Here is a 13746-nt window from a genome sequence, read left to right as displayed (position 1 = left end):
CAGCTGGAAAAGTACAAGATCCAAAGGGAACTCATTCTCCAAAAAGAGAAGGAGGTCGATGCCTTCGGAGATGCTGCCCATGCCCTGCTCAACAACTGCGGAGCTGATCGTCTAAAGACGCTTACCACTCAGATTACCAATCGCTATCAACTGCTACAGGTTCTAAGCAAGGAAGTGGTCAACCGTTGGTCCAACCTTGTCGACGATCACCAGTTTTACCAGGACAAGTACAACGAGGTGGATTTGTGGCTGCAACCCATTGAGGCGCAGATGGAGAAGGTGCTCTTAGATGAACCCACCCAGAGTTCGAACATCCTGCAAGTGTTGCTGTCTGAAAAAGAGCAGGCAGAAAGCTTATTCGCTGCTCTCAATGCTGCTGGAGAAAAGGCTCTGCCAGAGACTTCAACTCAGGGTAGGGAGAAGATTCGCAAGGACCTGCGTGATATCCGCGATCGTTGGGACAAACTGGACGAGGGCATTCGCAATCTGGAGAAACGTCAGGAGGCACAGGGTGTTCAGCTCACCAGCTACCAGGACATTCTTAATCAAACCACCAACTGGTTGGATCAAGTGGAAAAACTTATTCACAATGAAAACCCAGCCAGCTGGACTAGCGCTCAGGAAATTCGCTCCAAATTGTACAAGTACAAGGCCACAAACCAGGACATAAACTCCCATAAACGCATTGTCGAGGCAGTAAATGAAAAGGCAGCAGCTCTTTTGGGAAGCGCAGCTCCTGCAAATGCCGATGAGATCTCCAAGGCTGTGGCTGAAGTCAACAAGCGTTATGAGCAAGTGGGTCAGGACTGTGCCAATTTAGTTGCTGATCTTGACGGAGCATTCGATGTATACCAGCAGTTCAGTGAGCTGCAGAAGGCTCAGCAGGATTATCAGAAGAATCTTTGGGATCGCCTCACCGGTTACTCTGACTACTCAGGCAACAAAGCAGCGCTACAAGCACGTCTCCAGAAGATCAACGAGATACAGGATGCTTTGCCGGAAGGTGTGGCCAAACTGAAGTCCCTGGAGGAACACATCGAACAACAGGCCAATAACATACCCGCCCGATCGAAGGAGGCAATGGCCCGTGATCTGGCCAACTTGCATGCCGATTTTGAGAAGTTCGGTGGTTCTTTAAGTGACGTAAAGAGTGGACTAGAGAATCGCCTTCAGCAATGGAATGATTACGAAGTCAATTTGGATCGTCTGATCAATTGGCTGGGCGAGGCGGAGAATGCTCTAAAGAACTACAATCTGAAATCTTCGTTCGAGGAGAAGGAAGAGCAACTGAATCGCTTCCAGTCTCTGGCTCAGAATTTACGCCAAAACGAAGCTGACTTTGACAAGATGAAGGACGACACCTCTGAGCTGGTGCAAAGTTCTGGTGAGACTAGGATTGCTGTAAATGTGCAGCAGGTCTCCTCCAGATTCCAATCGATACAAGCCACCGCTAAGGAGATTCTCAAGAAATGCGAACAGGCTGTCCAGGACCATGGTCACTTTAATGATAAATACAAGCAGTGCGCGGATTGGTTGGCAAATGCCCAGGCGCGTTACGATGATTGCTGTGACTTGTCCACCGTTGCCTCTCGTGACGATCTCCTGAAGAAGCAACTGGTTATCCAGGAACTACTGGCACAGCAGCCAACTGCCACTCAGCTCCTTAACAGTACCGTTGAGCTGGGCGAGAAGTGCTACGGATCCACAGCGACCGAAGGACGTGAAGCCATTCGCAGTCAGCTAGATGACCTGACCTTCGATCAGTTGTTTGACAACCTAGCCATCACAGCGAGAAAGATTCAGGATAAAATTGCCAAATGGTCTGGCTTTGATGAGATTGCCGATAATCTTAAGAGCTGGTTAGACGAAACGGAGAATGCTCTTCCAGCTGATATCGAGCTGAAAACAACGCTGGACGAGAAACGCACTAAGTTACAAACCTATCGTGACATCCTTAACGACATTAACAACCACCAGGTGGAATTGGGTAACCTTCAAGAGATTGCCGCTAATTTACCGGAGAAGACAGACCTCGTGGACCAAATCCTTAAGGACATTTCTGATCGGTTTGGAAAGCTGCAAAAGCGTGCCCAGAACTACGTGGAGCGCTATGAGGGTATTGTAAGTGCCCATCAGCAATACTCCAAGGCAGTGATGGATGCTCAAGAGTTTATCGATGCCACTCAAAATACGGTTCACTATTGGGGCGATTTGGATCTCGAGCAGATCTCTTTGCACACGAACCTGGACCGCCTAAAGAATCTTAAGGCCAGTTTGGCTGACGAGTTCCCACGAGTTGATCAAGTGAGGGCTTTGGGCGAGAAGGTCATTCCGGGTACAGTGGATGTGGGTCAGGTGAACATCAAGTCCCAGATCGACACCACCCAGCAGGAATGGGAAAGTCTACTGGCAACTATCAGCTCCACCATTGAGGGTATTGAAGCGCGCCTACAACATTGGTCGGAGTATGAGCAACTACGTGACCAGTGTCTGGCTTGGATTCGTGATACGGATAACAATCTTCATGCTATCGATCTTAAGGAGGATCTGCCAAAGAAGCGTGCTCAGTTGGATGCTCTGAAGGCTCTCCAGGGAGATGTACGTGCCAAGGAACTGGAAGTTGACAATGTCACGGAGAAGGCGCAAACCCTGCTTAAGGGTCCCAGCAGCAATCGAGCCTCTGGTCCTGAATTGGTGACCAAGTACCAGCAGATCTTCCACAAGGTCAAGGAACTGAACAACCGTTGGCAGCAGTACGTCACTTCCCACGAAGACTTTGACAACTCAATTTCTGATTGTTCCTCTTGGATCAATGAGATTAAAGAGAAGTTGGACTACTGCTCCGACATGTCGTCTATGAGTCCGAAAGAACTGGATAAAAAGCTGGCCACTATTCAAGATGTTATCTTGCTGAAGGACGAAGGTTCTGCACGTGTCTTGAAGATCCTGGAACAGGCTCAGCATGTGCTGGCTAACACAGCACCCGCAGGTCATGAAGCTATCAACAAGGAACTTACAGATCTCCAAGAGCTCTGGTCAGGAATTGCTCTGCGCATCATGGATGTCAAGTCTAATCTAGACGACTCTATTACTCAATGGTCTGGTTTCCTGGACCAAGTGCAAAATGTTCGCAAATTCAACGAGTGGTTGGATGGTTTGGTTAAGGAATTAAGTGAACACCAAACAACGATGACAGAGAAGCGAGCTCAATTGGATCGTGTTAAATCTACGGAGGAAAAGGTGCGCGTGGAAAAGATCGATGTGGACGCGCTGAAGATCCAAGCCAAGGAAATGATTGCCAGCGGTCAACAGAGTCAGGCGGCCTTCCAGGCTCAAAAAGTACTGGATACGTTTGATGAACTTTTCGCTAAGACCCAAAAACTTCTTTCGAACCGCCAGGATCAGTACAGGGATCATCGATTGTTTAAGGAGGCCTACGATGATTTGGTTAGCTGGATTGGACGCGCACGCGAGAAATTCCCTTCACTGAAACAGAGCAGCTTAAGCGATAAGTTGGCCATTGAAAATGCTGTTCAGGCCACAGAAGCTCTTCTCAACAAGCAGGCTCAGGGTGAACTTTTAGTGGAGCACTTGGTTCACACTGGCGAAGTGGTGCTGGCCAGTACCTCTTCGCAAGGTCAGGAGATCATTAGGAACGATATCCGTGCCCTGCGCGACAGCTTCGAGGGCTTGTTCCGTGAAATCAACCAGCAGAAGGAGAACCTCGAGGTCACCATGGTGCAGTGGCGAGCTTACAAGGAAGAGTATGAGCGGCTAATGGAATGGTTGCAACAGATCGACATCCTTGTGAAGAATCACAAGCTTAACCTGTGCCCCAACCTTCCGGATAAGGAGAAACAGGTGGCCGATATGAAGGAGGTGATGTCGCGTCTTGAAAAGGGCAAGGATGACATCGATAAGTTTAATGCTTCGGCTGCCAGTCTACTGAAGTCCCACCTGGACACCTATGTGAACAATCAGCTGCGCCACCTGGGTTCCGTCTATCAAGTGCAAGTGAACCTGGCCAAGGATGTTCTCAAGAAGGTGGAAACCAATCGGGATCAGCATCGTGAGTACGATGCTAACATGAAATCTGCCAAGGATTGGATAGCCAATGCCAAGGCCACGATTCAGTCGGCAGGCGAGGGAGCTGGCTCCAAGGAGGCTCTCCAACGACGACTGGAGCAGATCCAGGATCTGATTCGCAACCGTGAACTTGGCCAGAATTTGGTGCACACGGCCATTAACAATGGCGAAAAGATTATCAGGAACACGCGCTCCGATGGACGCGATGCCATCAACACTGAGATGAAGGAACTCCAGACCGAATGGGATCGCTTGGTTAAGAAAATGTCCACCGCCAAGGTGCAGCTGGAAACGAATCTGCTGCAATGGGCGGACTACAGTTCCAGCTACTCGCAGTTGCAGCAATGGATCACCGACAGGGAGGCCAAGTTGCAACAGGCCTGTGAACAGAAGATTGTCAAGTCCAAGCGTGGTCAACCCGGTCTCAGTTGTGGTTTGAGCGAACGCAAGGCCAATCTCCGGCAGACGAATAACATTGTCCAGGATATAGTGTCCTTTGAACCCATGATTCAGTCGGTCACCTCCAAGGCTTCAGTTCTCCAGCAGGGTGCTCCGGGCACTGAGATCTCGGATAAGTACGAGAATCTTACCAAGCAAGCCAAGGATCTGTATGAGAAGCAGAAGAACACCATTGAGAGCTATCAGTCTTTGATTGATGCAGGCAATGAGTTTGCCACCTGGCTGAGAAACGCCAAGGAGCGGTTGAGCAAGTGCTCGGAGCCCACGGGAGATAAACAAGCCCTGGCCGAGAAGACGCACCAACTGAAGATACTGCAGGGTGAACTTCCAGAAGGTGCCCAGAAACTGAAGAATGCTCTGGAGCAGGGCGAGATCGCTTGCCGCAGTGCAGAGCCCGAGGATTGTGAAATCATCGAACAGGAAGTGGCCCTGCTTCAAGAGGAATTCGATGCCTACAGTGAAGCCCTGAATAAGGCCAAGGATTATTTGGAAGTGGGCATTGTCAAGTGGTCCGACTACCAGGATCAGTACACCGAAGCTTTGGAGTGGTTAAGTAAGACCGAAGCTTTGGTGCAATCCTACAATAAGCTGCAGGATAGTTTGATCCAAAAGAAGGTTGTCCTCGAGCAATTCCAGGGACATCTGCAGACCCTATTCGACTGGCAGAAGACGCTGGATGACCTTAACATGAAGGCCCAGGTTCTGCTGGAGACTTGTTCCGACACAAGGATCAGCAATGCCATCATGCAGTTGACCACCAAATACAATGCTCTACTGACCCTGGCCAAGGAGGTGATGCGTCGCCTGGAGATGCACTATCAGGAGCATCAGCAGCATCACAGTCTGTACGAAGAGTGCCAATCGTGGATTGAGAAGACCCGCGAGAAACTGGCCGAGTGTGAGCAAATACCCGGAACTCTTAACGAAGTTCAAATCAAATTGAACACTGTGAAAAACCTTCGTCAAGGTTTCGAAACCGGACAAAACAAGTTGCGTTATCTGTTGGAGCTCAAGGAGAAGGTAATAATGAACACCGAACAAAATGGAGCAGCGAAGATCCAGGAAGACACGGAATCCCTGAAACAGGACTTTGACAAACTCTTGGTGGATCTCAACGATGTACGCCAAAAGTTGGCCAATCGCCTTGCCCAGCTGGAAGAGATCTTCAAGCTGTATAAGATCCTGGTCGAATGGCTGGAGGATGTGGAGCCGAGTGTGAAGGCCAGTGATGAGTACCTCAACGATTTAAGCGAAAAGCGTGCGGCGCTGGAGAAATTCCGCGTCATTCAGCGTGACATCAACGGACATAATGATATTGTGGAGAAGATCAATCAGCGTCTAAAGGAGGATAACAGCTTGGATCTGAATGACTTCCAGCCTGGTCTAGGCAAATTCGATGAGCTGCAGACGCAGGTGAATAAGATCATCGAGTCACTGGAGAACCAGGTGAACAGCCACGAGAAATACAAGCAGGCCTACAATGAGCTGCAGGATTGGCTGCGTCGCACACGCATCGAAGTGGAGCAGTGCGCCGATTGTCATGGCGAGAAGGATCAAGTGGAGAGTCGTCTGAATCGATTGGGAGACATACAGTCCTCTTCGTTGGATGGCAAATCTCTGCTGGAAGCCTGCGAGGAGCTCAGCCAGGCGGTGATTGCCACCAGCGGAAGCGAGGGCCAGGACAATGTGGCCCAGGAGATCAAGCATCTAACCTCGGAGTGGGAAACCCTTCAGGCAATATCCCGGGATGCTCGCAGCAGCTTGGAATCCTGCCTGGCCGCCTGGCAAACATTCCTGCAGAAGTTCAACAAGATCAACCTGTGGATCGAAACGATGAGCAAGCGCGTTACCAAATCCCAGGAAGGCGAGAACAAGAACCCCGAAGATTTGGTTAATGCCAAGGTAAGAAATCTTCGTCAAGTCGAGCTCTCGCAACTGTCGCACGCACCTCTAACAAAAAAAAAAAAAAAAAAACAAAAAATACTAAAAATGTAATCGAATATTATCTATAAATATATATATATAGCCAAAGCGCGCACCTAATGTAGAACTCTCACCGACAACAAAATTTGTATCTAAATACCTCGTACCGTGAGAAATTAAATCATTTACTAAACCCACACTAATCACTACCGCTAACTTTTCAGCTAATCACTTTTTGTAAACTCAATTGCAGCTAATCATTTACACAGACTCTTGTCTAATGCCTAATTGCTTTATGTGCTTTCAATAACCAGTGATAGATCATGAAACTAAAGTCCTTGTCTTCTCGCAGAAACTGCTTGACGAAGTGCTGGCCGAGAAGGATAATGTGGAGGATCTGAACGATAACTGCGAGCTGCTCATGGAGCAGAGTGCCTGCACTCGCATTCGGGATCAGACCATCGAAACCCAGGCCAACTACACCAAGCTTCTGACTTCCGCCCAGGGATTGGTTGCCAAGATCGAGAAGAATCTGTCCGATCACACTGAGTTCCTGAACTACAAGAAGGAAATGGATGCCTGGATAGAAAAGGCCCAGCAGGTCCTAGACGACTGCTCCACCGATGGCGATGCTGCAATCATTGCCCAGAAACTGGATACCGTCAATGTGAGTTATCCAGTCTTTATTCAAAAAGAAACATTTTTAAAAACTTAACTTATATATATATGGGGCTACTCCCAGTTGCAGCGCAAAAAAAGCTATTTCAAGAATTTTCTTTTACGATTTGATTTAAACGATCAATATATTTTTGAATTGTATTACATTTTTAATTTAAAAAAAAATCTTTTTTAATTTCATTTAACAATATAATAGTTTTTTAGTCGTTTAAAAATATATATTTTATTTTTGTTTGTGATATATTTTTAATTCAAAACCTATAACATTTATAAATTATATTTTTTAACAGTCCCTGGCTTCCCGCCTGCCCGAAGGTCAGCATCTGTTGGCTTTGGTGCAGGATGCCTACTCGAAGGCCTCGAACATCACGCCTGAGGACAAGCAAGAGAAGCTGCGGGAACTGATGACCAGGGTGCGTGAGGATTGGGATGCCTTGGGTCTGGCGGTCAAGCAAAAGTTGAGCGATCTGAAGCAGGCACAAAATCGTTGGAACGATTTTGCTGCCAACAAGGACAAGCTTGAGAAATGGCTGAACGAAGCAGAGAAGACACTCAAGATGGCACCCGAAACCAAGGGCGAACTGAGCGAAATGAAGACTCTGCTGGAGCGCTACAAGACCCTTGCGAATGAGCTTAAACAAAAGGGTAATGAGCTGGAGCAGCTGCAGTCGGAGGCTCGTGATCTGGGCACCGAAGTGGATGCAGTGAATCGCTTGCAGTCCCGTTGCGACAAGCTCAAGACGGATTGCGCCGCTCACATTGCGGCGTTGGAGCAGGAGATGTTCGATTACAATGCTACCACCAGAGTCTGCAGGATGTGGAGAAGTGGCTGCTGCAGATCTCCTTCCAGCTGATGGCCCACAATTCGCTGTTCATCTCGAATCGCGAACAAACCCAGGAGCAGATCAAACAGCACGAGGCCCTGTTGGGTGAAATTCAAAAGTATCAGACCAATTTGGATGACTTGAATGCCAAGGGTCAGGCGCAGATTAAACGCTATGAGACCTCAACACCGGCCATTCGTCCCACTGTTGAGTCCCAGCTGAAGAACATCCAGGAAAGCTACAACTCACTGCTGCAAACCTCAGTGCAGATCAAGAATCGACTGCTGGAGTCGCTGGCTAAGTTCCAGGAATACGAGGACACTCTGGATAGCATTATGCGTAATCTGGAGGCATATGAGCCGATTATTCAAACCGAACTGGACGCCCCGGCCACGAGTCTGGAATTGGCTCAAACTCAATTGAAATGTGCCCAGGAAATGCAGAATAAATTGAACAATGAGAAGTCCCGATTGGCAGCCGCCGTTCAGGCCTGTGAGGCAGCCACTGCCTCCATAAGTCGTCCAAGTTCTCCACTGGAGACAGCCATGCAGGCCATTCCCGAAAGGGAGCTCATTGTGCGCGCCAAGCTCGAAGATCTGCTGGATCAGGTAGGATAACGTTGAATCCTTATTGCATTTGTAGTCTTGCGATCACTTTTAGTAGTTCAAAATTCACATTTTTAAAAAAAGAATGGCAGAATGTATTAGTAGTTTCTGTTGGCTTTGTTTAGCTTTGTAGTTTTCTTTTGAATATTAAAAATAAATATTATTTTCTTTTTAATTTTTTGAACATAAATATGAAAAGCCTAGAAATGCCTATCTTCCATTCTATTTTCTTTAATTGTTCTATTATTTTCTAACCAACGTCTTGTTCTTTTTATTAATCCCTTAACCCTACAAAACCCAACACTGCTCTAACTTTTGTTGATTTGCCGCACTCCTCCCCGTAACTGTTGTAAAATGCACAACCCACAAAAAAAAAAAAAAAAACGCTATGCCTTGTGCTTTGCTGCATATAAAGAAACCGCCTCCAAAGACTCAGAGCTCAATCAAAGATGTCAACAAAGATGTTGAAGATGTTGAAGATGAAGACGATGATGATGTTGAGATCCAGGTTGAGCTCAGCGATGTGAATGAGGCGCTTTTGGATCCAATTGCCCACGAGCGTGTCAGCAACTATCGTCGTATAGTTCGCCTGAATAGTGCCCATGTGGGCAAGCTGAATGAACTAGTTGCTAAGGTAAGAGTCAGGATCCTTCCTAGATAGGATCAAACAGGTGGCGGACTGCATGGCTACAGTATATATTAACAATTGCTTGGTTTCTTTTTTATAAAACTTATTATTATTTATTTCCTAATTATTGTTCCTGCTCTTTTGGTTTAGGTGCAATCCCACTTGGGTGGTTTGACTGCATCCGTTAGCGAACTGGAGCAACAGCAGAAGCAGCGCGCCGAGCTGCAGGATTGGGTGAAGAAACAGCAGAGCTCTGTCTCAGATTGGATGATGCGTCCTTGCAAGTTGCGTCCTGAGGCAGCCCAACAGGAGCTGGTGTCCATGAACGATTTGTTGAACTCCATCGGTGACAAGAGATCGCAACTGATGTTGGAAATGACAGGATCATGTAAGTGTTAGCTATAGAATTTCAACTTTCATCTTTAGGTGTCTCTGTGATGGTCGAACTTGTGACCCTTTTATTAAACTTAAATGAACTTATCTTGACCTAACTAACAGTGGGCGATGAAGACACCGATCTGGATGACAACATTGACAAGCTGGAATCGGAGCTCATGGATGCCATTGCCAAGAAGCAGGCAGGTCAAAATGTGATCGATGGCTATCGCCAGGGAATGGCAGATGTACAAAACTGGTTCGATACCCTGATCAAACGCATGGATGTTCTGGATCGTGGTTCCGGTCTCAATTGTGCCCAGAAAACGGCAGCCATTAATGAGATTAAGAACGAGTACGAACTGCAAGGACATCCCAAGATTCAGGAACTCAAGGGCAAGGCCTCCCAGGTGGCGGAGGTCATCAGCAATCTGGATGGTCAGCAGGTTGAAGAGCAAATGAAGTCGCTGGATCGTCGTTTTGCCGATCTTGGCAAGCGCATCGATCGTAAGGCCCAATTGCTGGATGTGACCAACAAGGGAGTGGAGGGCGCCAAGGGTGAGATCGATCAGCTCCAGAATTGGGTGAAGCAGCAGATTGAGGAACTGCAGGCACCCACTCCATTGGGTTACACGCCCAAGGATGCCGAGGCACGACAGCAGAAGATCAAGAGTCTGATGAAGGACGCCGAGGCCAAGCAATCGCTGGCTGATGTTCTGGAGAAGCGTGTGGCCAATATGCAACAGGAATTGGAACCCGTTGAATATTCCCAACTCGAGTCCGCATTGCGTAATCTCAACTCAGAGAATCGCAATTTATCGGGCGTGCTCAAGGCAGAACTGGATCGTGCTCTGGAGGCCAGCAAGGCACGCAAATCCCTGGAGAACGATCTGGATAAGGCGCGTCAATGGTTGAAGACTAAAATCTCCGAAGTGCGCAAGCTGCCGGTTTATCACCCTCTTACCTCCGCTGAAATCGAGAAGAAAATCCAGGAGAATCGCAAATATGATGACGATGCCAAGCAGTTCAACGACAGCGTCTTGACTGATGTTCAGCGTCAAGCGGCCAACATAATGAAGGATTGCGACGATGGCGATAAGGCTGCACTGCAGCAGATTCTGGATGAAATAGCCGCCGATTATCAGACCCTGAAGGATGAGAGCAGCAAGAGAGGAAAGTCCCTGGATGATCTGCTGCAAGGTCGCAAGGCCTTCGAGGATTCGATGAAGAACATGGGCGATTGGTTGAATGAAATGGAAACAGCCACCGAGGGTGAGCTGCGTACCACCAGTCTGCCTGTTTTGGAGGAGCAACTGGCCCACTATAAGAAGCTCCTCAATGATGCCGAGAACAAGGGCGGCCTCATCAACGATGTTTCCGAACAGGGAAAGAGTATTCTGCCCACTTTGAGCAATGCCGATAAGCTGAAGCTCAACGATGACATCAAGAACATGAAGGATCGTTATGGCAGGATCAAGAACACCATCGATGATCGGGTGAACGCCTTGGGCGATCACATCAAGAAGTACAAGGATGCCAAGAGCAGGCTGGCCGATTGCAGCCAGTTCCTGGGCACCATTCAGCAGAAACTCCGTGAACTCAATCGTCCAATCGGCTCCAGGATCGAAGATGTTCAGGATTTGTTGGGCGCCTATGAGGGCATACTCAAGGAACTCAAGGACAGCAAGAGCAAGATGGGCGATATGCAAATGGACGATTTGCCAGAGCTGCAGAGCATTTTGGCCCAGCAGGATGATATGATCAAACTGATTGAAGATCAATTGGCCCATCTTCGCCAGCTTCTGCTGCTCCGCGAGCAGTTTATTGCCTTGATCAATGAGATTATTGCCTTCATCATGAAGTACACCGATGTCATAATTGATATTGAAAACTCACCCGATAGTTTGGAGGATAAGATCAATAAGTACGATGATGTGATTGTGAAAATCCAGGAATGCGAGGGTGTCCTGGCCAGCGCCAATGACAAGGGCCAGAAGATCGCCTCCGAGGGCAATGCTGCCGATAAGAACAGCATCACCGAGCAACTGCAATCGCTGAAGAATCAACTGCAGAATCTTCGCAAGGCGGTGGAATCGCAGCGCCAGAAGCATCAACTGCAGCTGGAATCGCACAAGAAGATGGCCGCCGAGCTGAGTGAAATTCTCGATTGGCTGCACAGCCACGAGGGGGCGGCCAAGTCGCGTCCTCTGCTGGATCGCGATCCCGAGTCAGTGGAGCGCGAGCTGCAAAAGCACCAGGGTCTCAGCCAGGACATTGAATCGTATCTCGCTAAGTTCAACAAAATCAATGATGGTGTTAAAACCGAAATCGGCATGCCCAGTTCGCTGTTGGAAATGCTCTCCGAGGGCCGGTCCCTGGTGGCCTCCCTGCCCCATGAACTTGAGGAGCGCGAGAAGTATCTGAAGAACAACCGCGACTCACGTTTGGAGTACATGCAACTGGTGGCCAAGTTCAATGATTGGGTCCACGAAGCCGAGTTGCGTCTGCAGAACAGCCAGCATGGCATCGACTACGAGCACTTGGTTCAGGATCTCGATGAACACAAGATCTTCTTTGGCAATGAGGCCCCCATCCGTAATCTCGTGCACAAGCAGATCCAGGAGGCAGCGGACAAGATCTGGTCTTCGCTGAACAACTACGAACAGTCGGAACTTTCGGCGGAGTTGGCTCAGTTCCAAAACAAGTTGACCAACACACTGGCCAATGCCAAAACACAGCAAAGTGAGTTGGAGAAGGAGGCGGAACGCTGGCGGGAGTACCAACAGTCCATTGATCGCGTCAAGGCCACCATCGAACGCACCAAGTTCAGCGATGAGCCTGTCCAGAATCTGGCCGGACTTCATTTCAACATCCAGAAGCTGACCCACGCCATCGGAAATGTTCAGGTGAGTTTTGGAAACGCTTTTGGGTTTACCTATTTTGACCTACAAAATAAATCGATAAATTTTGCATAATTTATACATGCAACTGGAGTTAAAATAATAATATAAATTTTCTAGCTTATGGAAAAGGCAAATAAAAAAAAGTTTATAAGTAACTTTTGAAAAAAATTAAAAATGAAATTTTAAAAATAGATCAGTCATACATTTTTTTATTCCTATTCTATTAAAATACTTTAAGAGTTGAAGTGATTTTTGTAACTTGAATATTTAAAAATTAATTTTATTTGCCTTGAAAAACACTTTTTTATTGGTTTTTTTTTAATAACAAGTAAGCATTATGATTAACAAAATGAAAAACTACAACTATGCAAAAATGAATTATTACGAGGTAGGCTTTTGTATGAACAAAAATTGCTTAGGACAACTTTTAAATAAAAACCCAGCATATGGATTATACATATGCTACATTTGTGTGTATTTATAATGGCCATGGGCATTCAGCTGTTCGCTTGCATGCTTTGTTCATATAAGTGTGTATCCAAAAGACCTGTTTTCCAAAAAATGACACATTGCACAAGGATGTGCCACAAACATACATATGCGAATGTATCCACTTCAGAGCCACTTTATGGAGTGGAACAAAAAAAAAAGAAAAAGAAAATCAAAGTGCATTCGTTTTGCATTTCGTAGTCATGGTTTTGCCGGCCGGCAAAAGCAAAAAAGCACACTCTCAGCCACTCATAAACTCACTTTCAATTGCATTTGAGTGCGTTTCTCTTAGTTTGCCTCTCTCTTTTTGCCAGATTGCTAATCTCTCTCTTTTTTTTATTTGGGCTGATAGTTGTTTATTGAACACGTTGAGTTGAGTGGCCATTTGTTTACTTTCGTAAGCTTTTACCTTGAAAACTCATTAAACTTTTAACCTACTAGTTCACTAGTTGTCGTTGTGTTATGCTTATCGTTCAGACTTTTCAGTTCGATTATAATTATTCAAGGCACTAGCTCGAATTTTATGCTCAGAAACTGAAAAAAAATCAGCTGTTGTTGTTGCTGCTGCCACAGCCGCGAAACGAATTAAGCTCATGACATCATCAGCAGTAGCAACACTGTATCAGTCAACCAGTTTTGAGCCAGGGATGGGATAATAAATAATAATGTAATAATTTGGGTCGAGATAAATATTAAGGGACATTGGCAACAAATTTATTAAACAATTTTACGCAAACACTTTATTTTTTAATTCAAGAAACTGAACCAAAATATAT

General features: G+C 46.8%; 1 protein-coding gene across 1 annotated transcript in view; it reads left to right on the top strand.

The window, feature by feature from the left end:
* The window catches only part of LOC128262896 (muscle-specific protein 300 kDa-like), an 80007-nt gene that overhangs the window by 4118 nt on the left and 62143 nt on the right, over positions 1-13746 (top strand). The window contains 6 exon segments of the mRNA XM_052997465.1: positions 1-6447; positions 6821-7135; positions 7437-7938; positions 7941-8578; positions 9354-9591; positions 9702-12484. Of these exon segments, the coding sequence (XP_052853425.1) occupies positions 1-6447; positions 6821-7135; positions 7437-7938; positions 7941-8578; positions 9354-9591; positions 9702-12484 (10923 nt within the window).

This window comes from Drosophila gunungcola, unplaced genomic scaffold, assembly GCF_025200985.1.
Source record: "Drosophila gunungcola strain Sukarami unplaced genomic scaffold, Dgunungcola_SK_2 000001F, whole genome shotgun sequence".
NCBI lineage: Eukaryota > Metazoa > Arthropoda > Insecta > Diptera > Drosophilidae > Drosophila > Drosophila gunungcola.
The sequence above is the reverse complement of the archived record's forward strand: the minus strand, read 5'-3'. Positions and strand labels throughout refer to the sequence as shown.